This window comes from Dermacentor albipictus, chromosome 8 (genome assembly GCF_038994185.2).
Source record: "Dermacentor albipictus isolate Rhodes 1998 colony chromosome 8, USDA_Dalb.pri_finalv2, whole genome shotgun sequence".
NCBI classification, from domain to species: domain Eukaryota; kingdom Metazoa; phylum Arthropoda; class Arachnida; order Ixodida; family Ixodidae; genus Dermacentor; species Dermacentor albipictus.
In genome coordinates this window covers 101,865,108-101,890,405 of record NC_091828.1, presented here as the reverse complement: position 1 = coordinate 101,890,405, position 25,298 = coordinate 101,865,108, and the positions used below count along the sequence as shown (strand labels likewise).

At 51.1% G+C, this 25,298-nt stretch overlaps 1 protein-coding gene across 1 annotated transcript; it reads left to right on the top strand.

Moving 5' to 3' along the window:
- The first annotated feature begins 7,004 nt into the window (after positions 1-7,004).
- On the top strand, positions 7,005-9,383 carry LOC135913729 (uncharacterized). Its single transcript, XM_065446342.2, has one exon. The coding sequence runs from the start codon at positions 7,086-7,088 to the stop codon at positions 9,255-9,257; it is 2,172 nt and encodes a 723-aa protein (XP_065302414.1). The 5' UTR covers positions 7,005-7,085; the 3' UTR covers positions 9,258-9,383.
- The last annotated feature ends 15,915 nt before the right edge of the window (positions 9,384-25,298 follow it).

The window sequence follows — 25,298 nt, the reverse complement described above, 5'->3', positions numbered from 1 at the left end:
TATTGAATTGTAGAGGCTGCTAAATATTTTGTTTGTATACAGATGGGCTTAGAACCATTTGTTCTGGACATTTATCTTTTTCATTCGATCATCAATTCTACGTTCTGCTGATGGAAAAATTGTGTATGTGTAGGTGCAAAGTATGATCTCTGTTGTCAATGTTAGTGCCTTTCATGTGTGCCACCTGCCGAACCCGATGGATCGGACCACAACTGTTACGGACCAACTTCCCCGCCGGTGACTCAGTGTTCTGCTGCTCAAAGCAAGGACGAGGGTTCGAGCTTCACGTACGTTGGCCCCATATGGACCGGTGCGGAGCACGGAGATGATCGTGTGCCCGGGTATACTTTGGTAGCCAAAATTACGCCCAAGTTCTACACAGCATGCTAACAGACCTCCTGCGTCACTTCGTGATGTTCAACAGGTTGGCCCTGGTCAACGAACCCTCGCTGACAATCTCTCTAAATACACTGGGGCTTCACAATTTCCCACGCTGCCTACTGCGGCAGAGTCGTGGGCCGACGATAGTACAATGCATACTAGACTGTAAATGCGCTTACGTAAAAAGAAATAAAACGTCTCAGTGCCCTTCAATTCTGTGAAGGACGACCAACGAAGCTGTGTATGTGCGCCCTTTATTGGCGAACTGCACCTTCGCAGCGGGTCGGTCTGGCATTGCACTATCTTCTGGACAGACCCAGGTATGGGGAGTGCTTAACGCCTGCTTCGCCTCCGCCGTGGTTCGGGCCGGTATTGCACTATCTTCGGGACCACCTACGTATGGGGTGCGATTACCACCTGCTTCATCTCCGCCGCGGGTGGAGCCGGCATTGCACCATCTTCAGGTTCGGTCCACGTATGGCGGAGTGCTTAACGCCTACTTCACCTCCGCAGCGGATCGAGCTGGCACTGCACTATCTTCGTGATCGGCCCATGTATGGGCAGTGCTTAACGCCTACTTCAGATCCGCCGCGGATCGAGCTGGCACTGCACTATCTTCAGGTTCGGTCCACGTATGGGCAGTGCTTAGAGCCTACTTCACCTCCGCCGCGGATCGAGCTGGCACTGCACTATCTTCGTGATCGGCCCACATATGGGCAGTGCTTAACGCCTACTTGAGATCCGCCGCGGATCGAGCTGGCATTGCACTATCTTCAGGTTCGGTCCACGTATGGGCAGTGCTTAGCGCCTACTTCACCTCCGCCGCGGATCGAGCTGGCACTGCACTATCTTCGTGATCGGCCCACGTATGGGCAGTGCTTAACGCCTACTTCAGATCCGCCGCGGATCGAGCTGGCACTGCACTATCTTCAGGTTCGGTCCACGTATGGGCAGTGCTTAGCGCCTACTTCACCTCCGCCGCGGATCGAGCTGGCACTGCACTATCTTCGTGATCGGCCCACGTATGGGCAGTGCTTAACGCCTACTTCAGATCCGCCGCGGATCGAGCTGGCATTGCACTATCTTCAGGTTCGGTCCACGTATGGGCAGTGCTTAGCGCCTACTTCACCTCCGCCGCGGATCGAGCTGGCACTGCACTATCTTCGTGATCGGCCCATGTATGGGCAGTGCTTAACGCCTATTTCAGATCCGCCGCGGATCGAGCTGGCACTGCACTATCTTCAGGTTCGGTCCACGTATGGGCAGTGCTTAGCGCCTACTTCACCTCCGCCGCGGATCGAGCTGGCACTGCACTATCTTCGTGATCGGCCCACATATGGGCAGTGCTTAACGCCTACTTCAGATCCGCCGCGGATCGAGCTGGCACTGCACTATCTTCAGGTTCGGTCCACGTATGGGCAGTACTTAGCGCCTACTTCACCTCCGCCGCGGATCGAGCTGGCACTGCACTAACTTCGTGATCGGCCCACGTATGGGCAGTGCTTAACGCCTACTTCAGATCCGCCGCGGATCGAGCTGGCACTGCACTATCTTCAGGTTCGGTCCACGTATGGGCAGTGCTTAGCGCCTACTTCACCTCCGCCGCGGTTCGAGCTGGCACTGCACTATCTTCGTGATCGGCCCATGTATGGGCAGTGCTTAACGCCTACTTCAGATCCGCCGCGGATCGAGCTGGCACTGCACTATCTTCAGGTTCGGTCCACGTATGGGCAGTGCTTAGCGCCTACTTCACATCCGCCGCGGGTTGAGCCGGCATTGCACCATCTTCAGGATCGGCCCACGTATGGCGGAGTGCTTAACGCCTCCTTCACCTCCGCCGCGGATCGAGCTGGCACTGCACTATCTTCGTGATCGGCCCATGTATGGGCAGTGCTTAACGCCTACTTCAGATCCGCCGCGGATCGAGCTGGCACTGCACTATCTACAGGTTCGGTCCACGTATGGGCAGTGCTTAGCGCCTACTTCACATCCGCCGCGGGTTGAGCCGGCATTGCACCAACTTCAGGTTCGGTCCACGTATGGCGGAGTGCTTAACGCCTACTTCAGATCCGCCGCGGATCGAGCTGGCACTGCACTATCTACAGGTTTGGTCCACGTATGGGCAGTGCTTAGCGCCTACTTCACATCCGCCGCGGGTTGAGCCGGCATTGCACCATCTTCAGGATCGGTCCACGTATGGCGGAGTGCTTAACGCCTCCTTCACCTCCGCCGCGGATCGAGCTGGCACTGCACTATCTTCGTGATCGGCCCACGTATGAGCAGTGCTTAACGCCTACTTCACCTCCGCCGCGGGTTGAGCCGGCATTGCACCAACTTCAGGTTCGGTCCACGTATGGCGGAGTGCTTAACGCCTACTTCAGATCCGCCGCGGATCGAGCTGGCACTGCACTATCTACAGGTTTGGTCCACGTATGGGCAGTGCTTAGCGCCTACTTCACATCCGCCATCGGGTTGAGCCGGCATTGCACCATCTTCAGGATCGGTCCACGTATGGCGGAGTGCTTAACGCCTCCTTCACCTCCGCCGCGGATCGAGCTGGCACTGCACTATCTTCGTGGCCGGCCCATGTATGGGCAGTGCTTAACGCCTACTTCACCTCCGCCGCGGGTTGAGCCGGCATTGCACCATCTTCAGGTTGGGTCCACGTATGGCGGAGTGCTTAACGCCTACTTCACCTCCACCGCGGATCGAGCTGGCACTGCACTATCTTCGTGATCGGCCCATGTATGGGCAGTGCTTAACGCCTACTTCACCTCCGCCGCGGGTTGAGCCGGCATTGCACCATGTTCAGGATCGGTCCACGTATGGCGGAGTACTTAACGCCTCCTTCACCTCCGCCGCGGATCGAGCTGGCACTGCACTATCTTCGTGATCGGCCCACATATGGGCAGTGCTTAACGCCTACTTCACCTCCGCCGCGGGTGGAGCCGGCATTGCACTATCTTCGGGATAGGCCCACGTATGGCGGAGTGCTTAAAGGGAAGCCGAAGAGTTTTACAGAAAAAATGAGTGAAGAGCTGTACGTAATGGTTTTCAACCCTCTGAATTCGAATATCGCATCGAAATTGAGCGAAAGAAAGCGCAAACAGACTTTATTTCGACGAAAAGAGCAGCAGAAGACTCGGGGCAGTTCGCGCGCCTCGTTTCCGCATGTGATTGGTCAGGCGCCTCGTGACGTCAACAATGCTGTTCCTTTCGACCAACCGCTGCCGCCACACATGAAGCACGGTGGAAGGTGGTTTGGCGCTGTGGTATGGTGAGACGGTAATGGTAAATTTCGAGAGCTTGCGTTTCTCTGAGTAGTTAGGTGTTGCTCTCTACATCTACGTAGCCGGCCTCTCCAAGAAGCAAAAGATGCTATTAGAAAGCAGTGCTTCCGGCGCGAACGAAAGCTAAGTGTTAGCATCTCCTCGTGTTAGAAATGTTCTTTGTGAGTGTTTTTTGCGAAGCTCCATCCAGCGATCCAGTGAGTTCGTTTGCGGGCATACACTGGACAGTTATGTTCCTCCATGCCTCCTCGTGGAACGTAAGCAGGGATGCGATCGTCGGCATTTGTGTGCTGCCCCAAAGCTGTCGGCAATATACACAGACGGTTTACATGCGGGAAAAGTTTTCCGGCTCTTGTAGCACGTGTAGTGGACTTCATCAGCGCGCCATCCGCACGCTACTCGTAACTGGAGCCGTAAAGGCGGCGAATTCCGTCGGCTACGTGAGACAGCCGGTTTCTCTCTGTGCCCGAGGGGGAGCGCAGCGTCCTAGCGTGCGCCGACTTTCAAACACATGCAAACTTTACACTTGATGCGTTATAGGGTAGCTGCATGTAGGCTGTTTGACAACACACGGGCGAATGGAAAATTAACGGCGGTTTGCGACGAAACCTGTGCCAAGGGTGGGAGCATAACATGCACCTTCCGTTCAGCGTGCTAACACGAAAGAGCTAGCAGCAAATCAAAATCAAGGTTTTGACGAGTTCGTATATTCATAACGTCTCCCAAGATTAGTTACCATCCCTCCGCCAGCACCCGTCCCGCCTTGGTGCGTTCGTTGCCCCGACCTTTTCGCGCTGCGTTTAGAAAGCCTGCTAGCAGAAAGCCGTACTCTCACTCATTCACGCATTATTGACAAAATCTGGTAGTAGTCATCGTCACGGAAGTGAGAGGAAGCACGGAAGCACAGCACTGTTGTTCTTGAGCGCCTAAAATTCTTTCGATTCACAGCAGCCTCCCACTTAGCCGCAAGCTTCTTGTCTTGCGGGAAGCAATGGAACATCGTCGCGGCCGCTGGTGTTCGTGCAACCGTAGACTGCAGAGAACGCCGGCATGATCGGCCCACCACTTCAATTGATGCTGCGCTCGTCAACTACCACTCTACATACGCACAAACAAAGGAATGCAGGGTCGAGCGAGAGAGAAAAAGTTCTACCTTCCTACACTCGTAGCATCAAGTGCTGCAAGCTGGCGTAACCAGCTTACTTGGTAGAGAAACTCCTCTTCAGCTGCCGTTGTCGTCGCTTTTCCTCTTACGTCAGAGATGGGACGCCATATACGTTTGCACTTGGAGAATAGACTTTATGTACACCATATACACATCTACAGCTATATTTACAGTGAGTCTGACGTATCAACTCGACAATGCTGATAGTGCATAACACTGATCATACGTCAAGGCCTTTCGGTTACACTGGTTCCGGCACCTTCACTTGGCAAAGCCGAAAGTGCAGAGCACCTTTCCTGCACCCGGAACCTCCGTTAGAGCTCTGGAGCCAGGTTTTAACCCTTCCACTGCTCCTCCCGAATCCAAAACACGGGTCGAGCGAAGAAGATTAGGACGGCACGCACGCAGAAACGAGCGCGGTCAGGCACGGTCGCGGACACTGCGAAGGAACGGAACACCAGTGCTGACGTCACTACGCCTCGGTATCTGGCTCTCCGCTCGCATCGTCAGCGTCAGCAACAGCGCGCGACGCTCAACGGGGGGGCGGAGCGACAGCGCAATGTGAAAAGGCGATTACGTCGCTCCTGAGTGAAAAATCGCGCCCAAAATTTTACCTGCATAGTTTATAAGGTTGCCGCAACCCTATATGGGCGTCGTACTGAATTCGACGGACCCTTCAGCTTCCCTTTAACGCCTGCTTCAGCTCCACCGCGGTTCGGCCCGGCATTGCATTATCTTCGGGACAGGCAGATGTATGGCGGAGTGCTTAACACCTGCGCCACCGCCGACGCGAGTCGAGCCGACATTGCACAAGCTACAGGATCGGCCCACGTATCGAAAGATTTTTGCTTACCACAACGACTCGAGAATTTCCTTGGACGGTAGAGGTACACAGCTTCGCTGTCAAAGAAAGAAAGAAAAAAAGAAAGAAAATAAGAAAAGAGAGAGAAAGAAAAAGAAAGGAATAATTGCAATGCCGCGGTCCTTCACAGAGCCTCACAAGGTCTTCAGTTCGTGCATCGCGGACTCACCTCCGATAAGTCCAAGCGCTTTCGTTTCTTTTTCTCTCTAGCACAATTCACGTAAGGGAATCAGATTCTGGAAAACAGCCGTTATTCCGCGAGTCATACACTCGATGCCCGTTATTCTCCGTTGTAGTACCAAACTGAAACAATTAACAAATACTCCGTCAGTAAGAACCGCAACTATTTCAGAATAATCGTTCATGTAAACGTTTCCCATCAAACTAAACTGTTCAGTCTTCATTATATCCTTGTTTAGACAGCGCCAGATATCTACAGAACCTTCCTATACTGCTGAAAGTTGTTTCGTCAAATATACGTGTAGCTTCCTTCTCCTCAACGGCATTTCGATTCGCCCACAGCTGGTCATGTTCGGTTTTTCCACAATATTCGCCCTGCGCCGAGGCAATGTGAGGCAGCTTGTTGCGATAGAGGTGCGTATGCGCAGCGATGTGAATCATGTTTCTGCGTCAGGCAGCTTCAGAAACACTTAAAGGGACACTAAAGTGAAAAATGATTTCTTCTGCATCAGCAAATTACCTTTCTACAACACCAAAAACGCCGCTCTTACAACGATAAGACTTTTGGTAAGCCAGAAAAAGCGCAAGAACGAAATACGGGTGGCGACGCCTACTTGAGTTCCCGCACCTGGGGGCTGTGACGTCTTGGATTTTGATGGCGTCTTCTAGGGCCTACTAATTATATATAGCGGTACAGATTGACTACATTGTGTTCTAAAGGAACCAGATATTAAACATGGCAAGTTTCCGGAACCTTTACTCCGCCAACGCGGCCCAAATGCGAAAACATACTTTGGAATCCCTGACGTCACGCTGACGTACCGGCGCTGGGGTTTCGGCGCGAAATTCAAATACTGATACTTGGACCTTCATTTTCTCATCTAATATTCAAACTATCGTTTTGAAATGACTGCCTGCAGACTTCTGAAACAATGCTTCATTAATATAAACTGATTTCGCAGATTATGAAGAGGTCTAGAAAAAAATGCCACGTCTGTTATCACATTATCAGCCGGCCTCGTGACCCGCCTCCTAAGTTTGGCCGCACTACGGAGGTTCGCACGCATTATCGCATTATGCGCGGTTCAGTATCGCGTTCCGCGCAGACGCCTGAAGGGTCGGCAAATATAAAAAGCCACGATTTCAAGCAGCTGCACCGCATTTACTAGGAAAATACGCTCAGCAGGAGCGCACGTTGGATTTCCATATGGCGAGGACATCGGCAGTTCTCCCGCTATCCTTGCTTTCTCTGAAGTGCGACAACGTTGACGCCGAGACAGTTATATTTACCTGCACGCGGGGCCAGACCCGCTTCTGTCACCTACAGCAGCACCTCAGACTCTTCAACAAGGTACTGTGGAACCTGGGGCTTCAGCTCAGAGAAGATGCACGGAGCCAGCTCGGGGACGTCAGCGTCGCGACGGTGTCGGGCGTTTGCAAGATGTTCCCGCATTGCACAAAATGCCACAGCGACCAGGAAGCAGCCATCACCCTCTTGCGCTGCCTGTTCAGAGCGCACCGATGCATCGTCTCTGCGGAGTTGAACTACGCCGTGGCGAACGCTGGCACGCTCGCCGAAGCCTTGGAAACTTCGCCGAGTTTGGAGAGCCTTGCCGTCTTCGGTGTCGCGAGCGATCAGCCAGAATTATTCCACGAGTTCGCCGCCAAAGCCTACTCTCTGGATTGCAGCGGAGTATCCCGGTTCCCTCAAGGCTACGCGCACTCCTTGGACAGCATGAAGATCCCCTTCCACTTAATGGCACAACGGGATGCCCGACTCACGTCGCTAGACGTAGCGGAGCTGCAAATGAGCCCGTTTACGTCAAAGAAGCTCGTCAAAGCTCTCATTACGAACCACACCATCACGGACGTCGCCGTAGGACAGTGCGTCTTCGCTTCCGGTCCGTGCGACGGGTCGTCGCAGTCTTTCGAAGATTATCTGTTGAAACAAAACGCTACGCTCAGGAAGCTCACTCTGAGAGGGCCGCAATTCAATAACGAATACGTCTGGTTGCAGGCGCTAGCCGAAGCCATCGCTGCGATGACGACGCTGCAAGAACTATACGCCCAGTGGCTTGGCAAGGGCCGTTACTGCAAGCGGTTCGCCACGGTCGTCTCGCGCAACCGCTTACTGCGCTGTTTAACGCTGCGACTTGACGCGATGTACAACGTATTAGACGAGCAGCAGCGGGACGAAGACGTAGAGGCCGCCGACGATCGACCCTGGATCTCGGCGGTGAAGGAAAACGACTCGCTGCAGAAGTTGGACCTCGACGTCTCGTGGTCCACCACCGAAAACTGCTGTCTCTTACTTGAAGCTCTCGCGAACAAGCAGTGCCTTCAAAGCGTGACGCTGCGCGATCTTCCGGACGTTGACAGGCTGGAAGAAGTCTGCAGCGCGATAAGGAAGAGCGGACTGGTCCACAATGTCAGCATCGCGGACTATTACGTTGACCACATAGATACGCCAACGCTTTCCGACTTTCCTGAGGTGACAGCCGTCACTGTATATCTACCGCACTCCGAAGACGCAGCCGCTGTGCAGCGTTTCTTCCATCGCCTTGTGGCTTCCAACTACATCTCATCACTTCACGTGACTGTAGATTTCTTGGACAAAATATGTTACGGAACGCTGGCCACTTACATAAAAAGTGCGTCCGCGCTCAAGGAAATCCGGCTGGACATCGATGTTGACATCGATGATTACATTGACGAGTGGGACGATGAGAATCTGGCTCAGTCTATCTCCGACATGTGCACGGCACTCAGTTCGAATCTAAGCCTTACCAAGATAACCTTGGAGTGGTCGGTAGATTTACGTGACAAGGACTGTCAAGTGCTCGCTGGCACCGTCTTCGCCAACCGACGCCTTCACGAGCTCACCCTCAAACTCGATGCAGACGATTACAGAGCAGCCTTCCTGCGCCATCTCTTGCCACGATTTCACCAAAACTACAGCCTGCTTCGCCTCGAAATTCCCTTCTGCTTGAAACCTTACCCCAACAGCTTCGCAGTCCAGGACATCGTTCGACGCAACTGCAGCCTCGTTGAGCGAGCGACCAGGTTCGTGTTGGGAGACCAGGATCCCTACTGCGCATGCGCCGTGGAGCTCGTTTCGGAGCACCCGAAGCTCGTGGACAATGTTCGACGCAGGGCGGCACTGAGCGACGAGGCCGCAGCCGTGGCCTCGATCCGAAAAGGCCTGCGGAGTCTACGCCTCGCCGACGTGCACGAATTCATGCGTTTGGTCGGCGTCGTGCAGAGACGAGTCGTGTGCCACGCACGAGAGGACGGCGTCACGCAGTTCGACAGACTGAACCACGAGTGCTGGCTGCACATTCGCCGGTACCTGATTGTGGCAGATGTGTTGAAACCCTGACGCGCCCGTTAACCTCGTCCAACTACGTGACACGTACGGTACTGGTACAACGTCATTCCACTATCTTCTTGTACGAACGTCCTCCCAGACAACCCCTACTCTAGGGATGGCTTTTACAATCGTGAAAGTGTACGACATTCAAGGCGATGCATCCACTGCCGCTCAGTCTCACGGTATACCACGAGCAGCACGCGCAACCTTCTAGTTTGTTCACCGACCGAACTCATGCGGAACCGGCAGCTGTCCTCAACGAACACTGAACTGAGTGATTCACGTGCGGGTGCCGGCATGTCGAAGTGGTTAATTAGGTTATATGGATAATGTTGAACCGTTCCATCGGGCTCTAGCAGTGACTAGTGCTATATCTTGTTCAAAAAGTGCAGGTGAATCAAATGGACGTATAATCTACTGTAGGTCAAGATGCATGCACGTTAGTCCACTGCTGCACGGTAAACCTATACGCGCGTGAAGAATCTGGTCTAGCGAGACACTGGTGTCTTCGTGTGCGTGCATACTGACTGACTTGAAGCAAGCGACGGACGAGCTTATACATCCAGCACTTCTGTTGAATGCTGAAACATGGACCTGCCTTAGCTAAACTGCAAACGCTACTTCTAAGGGCGTAGGTAGCCGAGTTTTCAGTGTAGAGTGCACCTAACGACTGCTAAAGCGGTTAGTCTGTAGCTAGCGGTGCGGGCTCTCGTCTTTTACTTTTTATTCACTTTTATTTCGAACGGATAGATGTAACCGACATACAGACTACTTGCGAAGTTTGACTTGCATGGTGTAGCACTCGGTGTAATTATCACAGCTTATCCTTCACCTCTGCTGCTCGGACATTTATTCGTCCGACGATTGTAAACCGTGCGGAGCCAGAGCGACGCTGCAGCACATGCTGTGGCCGGGCATGCACCGGTAGGGAGCAGCAGGAGTTCCCCACGAACGGGGGCGACGTGGCAGTCTCGAACCGAGGGGCGCGTTGGGAGGCCGCCCTGCACAGCCACGACCTCGGTGATCAACTGTGCGCCATCCAGCACGCAGAGGAAGCCTCCCGTGTCCAAGGACTCGAGGCCGTCACCTCGGCTGAGGTGCTTATGGCCCCACCCCACCCAAATCGCCGGAAATTTAGAATGAAGTTTTCACTGACTCGCTGCTCGACCATATTCACGGACTAGAAGGGCCGGTGAATGTCAATCAGCGCCCGCGTCATTGCCCCTTGTCTATTTATTCCACTGTCCCTTCTCGTAGCGCAATGACTCCAGTGCTTGACGCATCACGCCCGACGTCTAGCATTTTTTCTCAAGAATTAATTCTTTGTCTTCATACGAAATGGCCGGAGTGTTAGGAGCAACGTTTTGAAAAAGTTTCATATCTTTGTGTATTAATCTAAAAAAACTTGGCAGAGCTGCTTTTACATGGTGATGACGTTACTCATTCAAAGGCCACCACTGTCTCACGACAATGTTAATGCAGTTTCGCTACTTTACAACTTGACGAGGCTTTCGAACTTGTCATATTTGTTGCCCAGGGCATGGAAATGCTTTAAAAGCGTAAATAAAGACGTTTGTTGCAGCCGCAAGTTTGATTCTCTGTTTTACATGTCCGCGTCTTTCCGCCGTCGCAGTAAGCGATGAACCGTAAGCTGAACGGGCGATGTCTAGAGGGCATCTTTCGATAACGCCGATTTTGAGACATCACCTTACATGCAAGCATGCACCACCACATTGTATGATAGCACAGCATAATACTCAGATTAGTCTGAGATAGCCAGCAGACCCTTACAAAAATGGTTGTTGAGTTTCTGGTTACGTCTTGATATGTTTTCGTTGAAGCGTCAGTGTTACCATAAGATTAACAGCTAACGACTTTCAACATCAAGTCGGCAGCAGTCAGTCAGTGCAGAATACACATCACGATTTTTTGGCAGGAAAACCTACGCAGATTTCATGATTTACTTCCGCGCGAGGCGCAGCGACGCCACGCAAGAAACATTCCACTCTTTCAAGATGGAATGGCAGCGAAACCTGACGACAGCCAAAGCTCTCAAACGAAAAGCAGTGCTTTCGCTGCCATTCCATCTTTACATATTGGAATGGTTTTTCATTTTCTGCATTGCAGTATAGTGGCTCAATAATTAACCGCCTGGAATAGACAACGAGCTCGTCCATCACTACACTTTTTTTTTCTTCGACTGAAAGGATCGCGAGGCGTGAAATTTCCGCGCAGCATTCGTAGAGCGTCAACACAGGCCGCACCGCAAACATCTCTCCAAGCAACTGGTCCAGAAGTTACAGCCACTAAGTCTGCGGAGACTTGCAGTGTGCTCGGCCTGATGGCCAAGAGCGGTGCCCCATAGCTGCCGTGTCTTGAATGCCTGTGCAGTGCTTAGCGATCTTTGGTGAAACTTATTTCTATGCAATTCTCAGACAATCGCGGCAAATTTTCGCCGTCGACGTGATGTCCCGCATAAAGTCAAAGTGCAATAAGAATGAGCGCACGGCGCGCCGTATTGTTGCTACGGGTGCGAGGATAAGCTTTCGAGGATGGGAAGGAAGGAAGGAAATCAACTTTATTCAGGTCCTGCAGGCCACGAGAGCTTTGGGCTCTCATGGAGTGGGCGTCTCCCACGACGGAACCGGGAGGTTGAGGTTCCTGGCGGCGTCGTGGACCTGCTGGACGGCCCAGAGTTGGAGAGCGAGTTCTTCACTCCGGATTGCCTCTTCGAACTTGCGCTTGTCCTGGTCGTAGTTTACGTGAGCTTGCGAGCACGGCCAGAGTAAATGATGTACGTTAAGGGACGTATTGCAATTGGTGCAATGAGACTTGTCGTAGAGCTCAGGCATGTAATGGTGTAATCTGCTTTGAGTGGGGTATGTGTCTGTTTGTAGCACTCTGAGTGTAACCCCTTGAGCTCGAGTGAGCGTGCGGTGTGGCGTGCTATACTGTCTGCGTTGTAGGTAGTAGTGTTTAGTGATTTCATTGTATGTAGTGGGCGCGTCCTTATTCTCCGAGTGGTTGGGTGAAGCCGCGCGGATGGGCCTAGGGCCGAGTGACGCGCGCCGAGCGTTGGAGGTCACGTGATAAAGCGCGCGCACGCTCATCTAACAGAGGCAGAGAGCCAACAGTGCATGCACGTCTCCTCCCAAGCTCGGTAACAGTTGAGCCAAAATAACACCTCCTAGACAGCACAAGGCCGGTGCACTTCAATTCGTGACGTCATGCTACCTCGCCTCTGACTGCCAGAGAATCTAATGGGGACGCTCGCGAGCAAGCCGAGGTGATTTCGACGTCACCGTTTTCGTCACGCCCGACTTGGCAGTCGTAATAGCGGAGCACGCTATGTTGATCCGGTTGTGCTAGACGCGGATTCAGTCATCTTAAGATTGCTAATTGTCCTTGGAGTGTAATAGTACGCGTAATGCTTTAAAGCGTGCGCTTTGCTTTTTGATTGAATTGCGTGAACAATGTTCATAGACCGGGCACGTGTCGAGAAATGCGCTTACCTCTGCAACCCAGATTGGGGGGGGGGGGTGGTCGAGTGTACCGATGATCCACAAGCTTAAGAAGCATCTTTGTCTCGTAGTGATGTACGCTCAACTGACACGTGTCCCCTGGTGTTACTTTCCCCACAAGGTTCCCGTGACTCCTTTCATATGGCTTCTCCGCGTAGCTAAGCACCGCCGCCGGGGGGCGGTGGCGTTGCAGGTTAGTGTAGAGAGATGGCACGACTGCTGCTCCGCTAACGCCACCGAACGGTGGGGTTATTCGGGTGCAAATGGGATGAACCTGTTCCTCTTTGGCTAGGGGTCGGCCAGTTGTGTGGTTGTTCCGCGCCCTCGCCGGCTGTTTGTGGGACCGTCCTGAGAAAGGCTCACGTGCCTTGTTTTGCTTCTTCACCTGTCTGCAATCGTCATTCCACCACGGAACGCATCGTTTACATGAACGATCATTTGTTCGAGAAACATATTTTTCTGCTGCGCCGATAATAAAAGCTGTAAAATAATGTACTGCGTCGTCTATAGTGAAATCATTGACAAAACCTAGAGTTAAGTAAGTTGATTCATTAAATTGCTCCCAATCAGCCGTTTCTAGTTTCCATCGAGGCGTTTGTGGTGAACGGTCATATTGCTCTGCTAGCTTGAGTAATATAAGAAAATGGTCACTCCATAGTGAATTTTTTGATTACCTCCCATTTCAAGTAAAGAATTAATGAAGCGGAGTCAAAAGCCAGATCAATAGATGAGTACGAGTTAGGCGTGAAGTTAAAATATGTAGGTTCTTTCTTATTAAAGACGCATGCACCAGAGCTTACCAGAAAATTTTCGATGAGTCGCCCACGAGTGTCGCACCGGGCGTCTCCCCATAGACTGCTGTGGGCATTCGAATTACTTGCGATCATGTATGGTTTAGGAAGCTGATCCACTAGGCAATACAATTCCGTTTTTTTAGCTGTTGATTAGGTGGAATGTACAACGAGCAGATTGTAACTAACTTGTTAAAAATGATTGCTTGTGCGGCGACTGCCTCAAGACGCGTCTGAAGTTCAAGTAAGCGACATGCTGCACTCTTACCAACTACGATGGCTACACCACAGGACGAAGCATCAGCATCGTCACGATCTTTCCAAAAAATGTATTGTCGGAGAAAGTTTGTTTCTGCGGGCTTCATATGCGTCGCTTGAGCACACAGCACTTTCGGATTGTAGCTATGGAGGAGCTCTCTGATATCGTCAAGGTTATGGAGAAGTCCTCTCACGTTCCATTGTAGTGTCTGTGTTTGCATTATGAGAGAAGTGTTTTTGCTGTGTGTTGTAGACACAAGATTTAGGTCACGGGGCCTTCTACAGGTGCCATGACACGGAATTTGTCTTTTCTGGAGCGGTCCACAGAATCGCGTCGCTCCTTAGGCGCTGAATGCGCCGGCACGGTCGGTGTTACGTCCATCGCTTCCAGCGAGGCGCTGGACACGCGCTCTTTCATGCCTTGCATTTGACGAGGGGGCTTAGTGTCAATGGAAGACACCCTCGAGGCCACCAGCCCGGAGGTCGATGACCCCTTCTGGCACGGCAGAGCAGCGATGGCTGCAGCCGCCCAGGGGACCGGTGGCGCCATTAGAGACATTTAGCCTGTCCGCTATTCCGGCAAACGGGATCTGTTTTGGCGGATTGCCGGATTTGCGGGGGCGTAAATGTGAGCGGCCAGAGCAGTTCAGCCGCCTAGTGGCGTAGAGTTCAACCAGGCAAACACAGAGCTAAAACTGCAGTAACCCACTATGTCCTGCTTCGCTGCTGGTGCAAATGTTTGGCAGCGGCGTAACTGTGAACACGATCACGACGCTCTCGAAAATTTGCACCAGCGGCTAAGCAGAATATAGTAATTATCTTTGTTTTGTGGTTAAGCTTTGCGCCACCAGCTGGCGCCACCAATCTGGCCGCTCAGGTTTACGCCCTAAACCAGCAAACCAACCGCGCTTGCCGGAATACCGGACGCACTAAAATTCTATACTCCCGGCTCACTCGGTGCGGCCCGGACAGGCGCCGGGAGTCGTTGTGGCGCTGCCCCCCTGACGCGCCACTTCGGCAAAGCAGACTTTAGGAAGGTAGGACACCCACCTGCGTGCTTACTTGAATGAGATGTGTTCTTTTACTTTCATTGTGAGAATTTTTTTTCCATGATGGGCACGACCGTGAGTACGCGGCGTCCTCCATGTCACAGTTCACACAGTGGAGAGAGTTTTACACGATTCAGCGGATTGCTCGTGAGCAGTGCATTTTGCGCAAGTTTGGCGGCCGCGGCATGTTCTGTGAGCTGTGGCCAAATCGCTGGACTTTAAAACATCTCAGAGGGTTTGGAACATATGGTCTGACCCGGGTCTTCGAAACATATCCTGTCTCAATACTCTCATGGAGCACACTTGAACGAAAGAAAAGAATTCGATGTTTTGTTTTAATCTCTTTTCCATCGCGCCTTAGCATAATTCTCTTAACATTGATTACGTTTTGATCGCTCCATCCGTCTAATAGATCAACGTCCGTAAGCGCCATCACATCATAATCACAAACTACACCACGGGTGGTGCTCATCGTGTGGTTCGGAGTCACTGTCACTGGGACATCTCCAAATGATACAGGCTTATGCAGCTTCTCGTGTTGGTTCTTCTCGCGGAGTTCCAAAAGGAGATTGCCGCTAGCCATCTTTGATGTTTTATAGCCTGGTCCAAGCGCCTGAGTTAGGGATTTCGAAACGACAAAAGTTGAGATTGTTCGTGCTTGTTTTTCTTGTTTTTCATAGTGGATGACATGCAATCGCGGGAAGGTTAATTTTTGGCGTCCGAAAAATTCAAAGATTTCTTCGGTGCGAACAATCTTCAGGGAGCGATCAGGTAGTAGAGGGAAGGAACTAGCCATAAGTGAGAGGGTATTTTTCGGAAACAGCACCAGCCACCCACCATGGAGCCATACAGGGGGAACGGTGAAGGGCCTGTAGAAACAGGGCCTACAAACGCCAGCTGCACGCTACCACTGTAACCAATTATGATATAACCTAGGTTGGCTACCCACACAAGGTTAACCCTTGCTGCCAGGAAGATCGGAAGTAATAAAGGAATGAGTAGGAGACAGGAAAGATGTAAAGGCTAGAGAGAAAGACAAAAATTGGAGTCCTATGAGGATAGGAAATGGCAACCACCCATTTCCCCCGGTTGGGTCAGTCCGGGCGTGCCGTCTACGTGAAGCCGAGGCCAAACAGGTGTGTTGCCTCCACCGAGGGGCCGTAAAGGTCCAAACACCCGGCATGGGCTCAACCCGCAGGATCCCCTTTTCCCCGGACACGGCTGAGCCGCCCACGGTTAGACGCGGGAGGGGCCAACCCTCACGTGCTCTGGTACCGTGGTGTTGCAAATCACCAAACGCCCGCTGAAAAGCCGAAGTAATCGGACACGATTGAAGCTGCAATGCAGGCGCGCATGCGCGTTGACGTTAATCATGTTTCTGCGCCTGGCAGCTTTAAAAACGCTCAAGATACGTCGTGTGCACAGAGCAGGCGTTCTAGCGTAGATACGGCATACCGGCAGCACATATATCGCAGATTACGAAGAGCTGTCGAGAAGAATGCCACGTCTGTTATCATACTAGCGGCTAGCCTCGTGACCCGCCTCCTAAATTTGGCCGCACAACAAAGGTTCGCACACGTTATTGCACTATCCGAGGTTCACTATATCGCGTTCCGCACGGACGTGTCAAGGGTCGGCAAATATAAAAAGGCACAATTTCAAGCAGCTGCAATACCTTTACTAAAAAAGAAGATACGCTCAGCGAGAGGACACGCTGGATTTCCATATGGCGAGGACTTCGGCAGTTCTCCCGTTATCCCTGCTTTCATTGAAGTGTGAGAACGTTGAAGCCGAGATAGTTATATTTTCCTGCACGCGGGGCCAGACACGCTTCTGTCACCTACAGCGACACCTGAGAGCCTTCAACAAGGTACTGTGGAACGTGGGCCTCCAGCTCACAGAAGATGCACGGAGCCAGCTCGGGGACGTCAGCGTCGCGACGGTGTCGGGCGTTTGCAAGGTGTTCCCGTATTGCAGAACATGCCACACCAACCAGGAAGCAGCCGTCGCCCTCTTGCGCTGCCTGTTCAGAGCGCACCGATGCATCGTCTCGGCGGAGTTGAACTACGCCGTGGCCAACGCCGGCATGCTCGCCGAAGCCATGCAGTCTTCGTCGAGTTTGGAAGGCCTCACCGTCTTCGGTGTCGCGACCGATCAGCCAGAATTATTCCCCGAGTTCGCCGCCCAAGCCCGCTCCCTGGAATGCAGGGCCGTATTCCAGTTTCCGCAAGGCTACGTGCACTACTCGGACAGCATGAAGATCCCCGTCTGCTTACTGGAACAACGGGATGCCCGACTCACGTCGCTAGACGTGGTGGGGCTGCACATGAACTCGTTCACGTCAAAGAAGCTCGTCGAAGCTCTCATTACGAACCACACCATCACGAACGTCGCCGTCGGAGACTGCGTCTTCGCTTCCGGTCTGTTGTACGGGTCGTCGCCGTCGTTCGAAGATTATCTGTTGAAACAAAACGCAACGCTCAGGAAGCTCACTCTGAGAGGGCCGGAATTCGATAACGAATTCGTCTGCTTGCAGTCGCTGGCCGAAGCCATTTCGGCGATGACGACGCTGCAAGAACTAGACGTCCAGTGGCGTAGCACGAGCCGTTACTGCAAGCAGTTCGCCACGGTCGTCTCGCGCAACCGCTTACTCCGCTGTTTGACGCTGCGGCTTGACGCGGAGGACAACATAATGGACGAGCAGCAGTGGGACGAAGACATAGAGGCCGCCGACGATCGATCCTGGATCTCGTCGGTGAAGGAAAACGACTCGCTGCAGAAGTTGGACCTCGACGTCTCGTGGTCCACAACCGAAAACTGCTGTCTCTTACTTGAAGCTCTCGCGAACAGGCAGCGCCTTCAAAGCGTGACGCTGCGTAATCTTCCGGACGTTGACAGGCTGGAAGAAGTCTGCAGCGCGATAAGGAAGAGCGGACTTGTCCATAAGGTCGGCATTGTGTACTATCACGTTGAGTACATGGATACGCCAACGCTTTCAGACTTTCCTGAGGTGACAGGTGTCACTGTATATCTGCCGCACTTCGAAGACGCAGTCCATGTGCCGCGCTTCTTCCATCGCCTTCTTCCTTGCAACGACATCTCATCACTGCGCGTGTCTGTAGATTTCATGGACGACATTGTTTACGCATCACTGGCCACTTACATAAATGGCGCGTCAGCGCTCAAGGAAATCTGGCTGGACATCGATGTTGACATCGACGATGACTGGGACGATGAGCCTCTGGCTCAGTCTATCTCCGACATGTGCACGGCACTCTGTTCGAATCTAAGCCTCACCAAGATAACCTTGGAGTGGTCGGTAAATTTACGTGACGAGGACTGTGAAGCACTCGCTGGCACTGTCTTCGGCAACCGACGCCTTCACGAGCTCACCCTCAACATTGCAGCAGATAACAAAGCAGTCATCCTGCGTCATCTATTGCCACGATTTCACCAAAACTACAGCCTGCTTCGTCTCGAAATTCCCTTCTGCTTGAAACCTTACCCCAACACCTTCGCAGTCCAGGACATCGTTCGACGCAACTGCAGCCTCGTTGAGCGAGCGACCAGGTTCGTGTTGGGAGACCAGGATCTCTACTGCGCATGCGCCGTGGAGCTCGTTTCGGAGCACCCGAAGCTCGTGGACAACGTTCGACGCAGGGCGGCACTGAGCGACGAGGCCGCAGCCGTGGCCTTGATCCGAAAACGCCTGCGGAGTCTACGCCTCGCCGACGTGCACGAGTTCATGCGTTTGGTCGGCGTCGTGCAGAGACGAGTCGTGTGCCACGCCCGAGAGGACGGCGCCAAGCAGTTCGACAAACTGAACCACGAGTGCTGGCTGCACATCCGCCGGTACCTGATTGTGGCAGATGTGGTGAAACCCTGACGCACGCGTTAACCTCCGTACCACGCATAGTACTGGTGTTATGTCATTCCATTATCTTCATCCTAGAGCGCCCTCCAGACTACCCCTATACTCCGGGGAATGACTTTCATGATTTTAAAGTGTATGACGTTCAAGGCGTTGCATCCACTGCCCCTTGGTCTCGCGCTATGCACTAGCGCCACGCGCCATCTTCTACTTTGTTCGCCGGCCGAACTCATGCGGAACCGTCATCATGGTACACGCTGCCCGCTCTGGCGAGCGCAGCGAACAGTTGTCCTCCACGAAGACTGAACAAAGCGATTCACGTGCGGTAGCGTGCAGGTGACGGCATGAAATGGTTAGTTAGGTCATATGGATAAGGCTTAACCCGTTCCATCGGGCTCTAGCCGTGACTGGTGCTGTATCTTGTTCAGAAAGTGCAGGTTAATCAAGTGGACCTACATACTACTGTAGTTCAACATGCATGCACGTCAGTCCACTGCTGCATGGTAAACCTATACGCACGTGAAGAATCTGGTCTAGCAATACACTGGTATCTTAGTGTGCGTCCGCACCGACCGTCTTGAAGCAAGCGACGGAGAAGCTTATACAGCCAGTGCTTCTGTTCAATGCTGAAACGTGGACTCCCCTTAGGTAAACGGCACACCCTACTTCGAATAGCATAGGTGGCCATGTTTCCAGTGTAGAGTGCACCTGACGATAGCTAAAGCGGTTCCTGTGTACCTAGCGGTGCGGGCTTTCGTCTTTTACTTTTTATTCAGTTTTATTTCGAACGGATAGATGTAACCGCCATATAGACTGCTTGCGAAGTTTGACTTGCATGGTGTAACACTCGGTGTAATTATCACAGCTTATCCTTCACCTCTGCTGCCCGGACATTTATTCGTCCGACGATTGTAAACCGTGCGGATCCAGAGCGACGCTGCAGCACATGCTGTGGCCGGGCATGCACCGGTAGGGAGCAGCAGGAGTTCCCCACGAACGGGGTCGACGTGGCAGTCTCGAACCGAGGGGCGCGTTGGGAGGCCGCCCTGCACAGCCACGACCTCGCTGATCAACTGTGCGCCGTCCAGCACGCCGAGGAAGCCTCCAGTGTCCAAGGACTCGAGGCCGTCACCTCGGCTGAGGTGCTTATGGCCCCACCCCACCCAAATCGCCGGACATTTAGAATAAAGTTTTCACTGACTCGCTGCTCGACCATATTCACGGACTAGAAGGGCCGGTGATTGTCAATCAGCGCCCGCGTCATTGCCCCTTGTCTATTTATTCCACAGTCTCTTCTCGTAGCGCAATGACTCCAGTGCTTGACGCATCACGCCCGACGTCTAGCATTTTTTCTCAAGAATTAATTCTTTGTCTTGATGCGAAATGGCTGGAGTGTTAGGAGCAACATTTTGAAAAAGTTTCATATCTTTGTGTATTAATCTAAAAAACAATTTGGCAGAGCTCTTTTTATACGGTCATGACGTTACACTCCGTCAAAGGCCACCACTGGCTCAAGATAATGTTAATGCAGTTTCGCTAGTTGACAGCTTGACGAGGCTTTCGAGCTTGTCATATTTGTTGCCCAGTGCATGGCAGCGCTTTGAAAGCGTAAATAAAGACGTTTGTCGCAGACGCAAGTTGGATTCTGTTTTACATGTCCGCATCTGTCCGCCGTCGCAGTAAGCGATAAATAAACACACTTGCCTCGCGCGCTCCAAGAGTTTGCTCTGGGTGAACGAGCGATGTCTAGAGGGCATCTTTCGATAACGCCGATTTCGAGACACCTTAGACGCAAGCATCCACAGCCACACTGTATGATAGCGCATCATTACACTCAGATTAGTCTGAGATGGCCAGCGAACCCTTACAAAAATGGTTGTTGCATTTCTGGTTACGTCTGGATATGTTTTTGATGAAGCGTCAGTGTTACCACAAGATTAACAGCTAATGACTTTCAACATCAAGTCGGCAGCAGTCACTTAGTACAGAATGCACATCACGATTTTTTGGCAGACAAACCTACGCATATTTCATAATGTACTTCCGCGCGAGGCGCAGCGATGCCACGCAAGAAACATTCCACTCTTTCAAGATGGAATGGCAGCGAAACCTGACGACAGCCAAAGCTCTCAAACGAAAAGCAGTGCTTTCGCTGCCATTCCATCTTTACATATTGGAATGGTTTTTCATTTTCTGCATTGCAAGTCTGGCGTCGTTGCTCGTTCGGAGGTGCCTGGGCTCGCGATTGTCGCTTTCACTCTGCATCGCGGAAACTTTCTTCGTCGGTGGTTGTTTCGCGCCGGCGCCGTTTGCATTCTCGTTTCTGTTCACTCCGGCGCTCCTCGTACGCATGTTGTTCTTCGGGTGTACAAACTATACGTGTCCGCCCCAACGATAGCGCAGCTGTTTTTTGTACCGATACCTCTCATGCTTAATACTGCGATAACTTAGACGTAACACTATTGTTCACGGCGTTCGTTCTAATCTGTTCCGCATATTGACATTTGCGCCGCCGCAATGAATCCGTATGGGTTTCTTAAAAATCTCTGTCCGTTTCTGTTGCCCGACGCCGAAAAAACTGCGGAAGGTTAGTCATATACAGCTTTCACTGTAAAAAAATTGCGCAACCCATTTCAAAGACTATCGACGTTAATTTGATTAGCACGAAGCCAAAAAAATTGGCACTAGCTTAGCTCGGCTATGCCAGGATATACGTAGCGAAAGCTAAGGCATAGCATGGTTAGCCTTGCTTAATATTGATTGCAAGTCCAGGTTAGTCTGGTTGTCTAGATATATGTTGCGGCGTTTAGCCAGTCGTTCGGCGCGCTGTTCGTTGGGCGATTCGTTTCCTCTTCATCTAGTTCCGATGTCGATTCCAGGCCTCCTCTTCTTTATCAGAATTGTCGCCGTCCATACTGCCGTCTCAACTGTGGTCGCGTCACACGCCGCCTCTCATTTTCAATCCTCCGACATGTTATCAGGCACGCGACGCAGCTGGCGAAGCGAGCGGAGGCGAGCGCAACGACGAGGAACGGGATGTGACGTCATATGACTCCCCGGAGCACAGCCAGGGCGAAATCGCAAGTTCGAGGCCAATAAAGCTATCGCTTTAGAAATTTGGAGAATGCTTAGGCTTCGCCTTTAAGAGTGGAACACGATAGCATTCAAAGATCCCTTACTGCTTCTCACGCTTTCCGGCAACTGCAGCTTGTGTAACCGTAATCGCATAGCGGCCTCTTTTGCATGGGCCGCGATGCGGCGGAGGCGAGCGCCAGCTGGAAGTCTTTCAAGTAGGGTGCCTCGATGCATTTCTAGTGATAGAATGGCGTCAGCACTAACCAACTTTAATGTGTCCCAAAGTTGGTAATGAAGCATTACTGGAGGTTTTCATAGAAAGTATGACACTGCCGCCACGCATGTGCAGCAAAACAAGCGACTTTACATTATGCCCCTTTATTTTTAAGAATGTAAGGTGCAGCCTAAACAAGTGTAGCAATTCAGCCTAAGCACACACTGAGTGCACATAATGCATTGCAGTCCACTCATTTTGTTCAGACACTCACAATATTCGAGCTTCGTGCCTGTAAATAGTTCTACATTTTCCGAGTAGGAAAGGACTATTGTTTTGCTATACTAGGGGGTCAGTATTAGCATGCCATAACATGCATGCCGGCTACAGCAGTGCACTTAAAGAGGACGTCTGTCTGACAAAGTGCAACAAATGTACCATTCTATTTCCGTTGTTTCACAGGCCATGAGTAAGTTCCACTGCACGTGCATCTTATGTGCCAGTAGACTTGCACTGGTACGAAAATACATGGATCGATGTGCAGAAAATTCGTATACCTTTTCCACGACCGAATACAGCCAATAGCTAGCATTATCACCTCAGGTAAGCCGCACTCTAAACGGTTGCAAATAGTATTAATGGCACCAGAACTGAGTGGAAGTGTGCGGAGAGGGCATATTAAGCAAGGTAAGGCAGCATGCAGAAACGCTGTTTCCTGTCTCCACACAGACATAACCTTGCATAACTGCTCAGATGATTAATTAAGGAAGCAGTAAAAAATACAGCTTATTTCATAAATACAGATGTGCTTCAGTACTGTTGCTACGAATGACTTATAGAGCAGGTCTTTAGTAAGTGCAACTTATTCATAGATCATTAAGAAATCTTAATTATCAACGCACCAAAAAATTAGAAATTGTCGTTAAAGTGGTAATTAATATGTTTAGAAAATGGGTACCGGCGCAAATGAGCTTTTTTGGAGAGCATCACAAAATGTAGTAGAATTTATTGTTAAGTAAAGCAAACAGTGCAGAGAAAGAACAGGCTAATACTTGAACAGAATCCAAAATTTAAAAGGCAGCAAGAGCATGTTCACAATGCTCTCTTGAATGTATCTTTCCAGTACCCAATATGGTAAAACACTTAATTTGCCTAAATCATGGCTTCGAAAACTATACCATTGTCACATCATACACACACACACAAAACCGATTTGAGGTGCTTTCAAATGTTGCGAATTGAAATTGCAACTGCGCTGTGGCTGGCCTACCACAAAGGGCTGTTGTGGATCCTGCAGCTATGTTTCTGCTATTGCCATGTTTCTGGTTAGCCATTTCTGCGAACCGGAGAGGCTTGATTTTCCACCCTGGAATGCTTTGTTGCAATCATTTACGAACAACTGGGACTCCCGTGCAGAAAGTTGGTGGATGAGATCACAGCTACAGATGTTCCTCCTTCGTTCCACCTCACGCAAAGATGCAGCTGCTTACACAGGGATTGGCGGGCTCAATGGTGTCTAGTATTCTGCATGAGTTAAAACAAGACATAAACGTGTAAAGGAAATTGTGCACGAAAATTATTACTCAGTTTTGAAGTCAATTAATGCATCTGTAGTAGGATACAACTTAAAAAAACGGCAGTTGGCAACAAACGCACACTGGCCGCGCGGGGTTGTGTTACTCCACTAGCCAATCACAGAAGCAAACAAGGTCTACGTCACGTGACGCTTTCAAAATGGCATCGTACTTGATACCTCCGGTGAGTATGCTGTTCTTGAAGAGTCTTTTTCATCGGCGGAAGCGATTAGGTGGGCAACAGACATGCACAAAGTGCATGGAGTCTGAGTATCTCACTCTTACAAATCCATGGTAAAGCTCATTTCACTGCTCAGTCCCTTTTACTCATGAAACTTAGACGCCAACTGAAGTGAAACTCGACAGTAAATAGTTGCAGTGAAGCAGGCGTTTTATTTCAGTTCACTAAATAATTAGGCTTTCACCGTTCCACTTAACAGACGAGTGAAAACGTATAAAATTATGCACTTATAAGGTGTACAATCAGGAAGATGTACAATCAGTGCATTTTACCAGTGCTGACATATAGGGCAGAGACTTGGAGGCTGACAAATCAGCTTGAGAACAAGTTAAGCACTGCTGAAAGAGCGGTGGAGCGAAGATTGCTAATCATTACGTTAAGACACAGAAAGAGAGCGCTTTGGATCAGAGAGCAAACGCGTATAGCCGATATTCTAATTGACATTAAGAGAAAAGAAATGGAGCTCGGCAGGTCATTTAATGCGCCAGTTAGATAATCGGACTTCCTCAATTTGTCGCGCGCCCATCGACATTTCCACCGGTAATGATTCCGATGGCTGGATTGGCGTAAAAAAGGTGCAATAAATGCTCTTGTGGTTGTCCGCGCTACTATGTTGTCACTCGTGTGAGACCCCACAATCTCCATGAACTGGCTCCGATGTACGGCGGGTGCTTCTAGTGCGCTATATACCAGGTTGGGAGCCTACATACAAACGCTGGTTTAGGGTGGCGACAACACCAAAATTTAATCAGCTATTTGCCACCAAATTTGGCGAGCGGGAATTTTGGTCCACAATATCGGTAGAAGTTGCGCTATGGTTGCGGCGCATTGCTGTATTTTTTTTTTTTACTGTTGCGCTGACATGTACCCATGTGGGCACGCGATTTATTAAATTTCCTTCAATTAGGTGTAGAGCAATGAGCGCAGGAAACCTTCGTACACCTTCAATATATATGTCGGTTTTCGTTTTATTTTACCACATAAGATGTATTCCTTATCAATGATATGTTGCCAGAACACATAGAAAAGCAACAATCATAGAGAACGGTGGCGTGCTCTGAGTAAACTTGTCACGTGCTGCGCTCGCATACGCTATATTTTCTCCGGCGGCTCAGGCCAAACTTTATTGAAAAAAAAATTATCTCTGATTCTGACTGTAGCGGACAACGTGGGCTCTCTAATCTTTCGTCATTTTGTGGCCAGCATTGTACATCTTCTTGTAAACATTCACCCCAAAATATGTTGACGGCTGCAACTACTCTGACAAAGGCTGATCACCATGCACCCTGAAACAAGACTTGCATGTAGGTTGCTCAATACGATGCACATGGCGATGACCTACAATGGGAGGCCACCGTCAGCAGATCCACTCGTTGAAAGGTGTCAGAACTACTCCAGACTCGTCGGACATGTTATTTCAAAGCGTTGCATCATGTGGCGGGTCGGTCGAAAAAGT

Coding starts and splice junctions, on each gene's coding strand:
- LOC135913729 (XM_065446342.2), top strand. CDS start 7,086: ATGGCGAGGACATCGGCAGTTCTCCCGCTATCCTTGCTTTCTCTGAAG.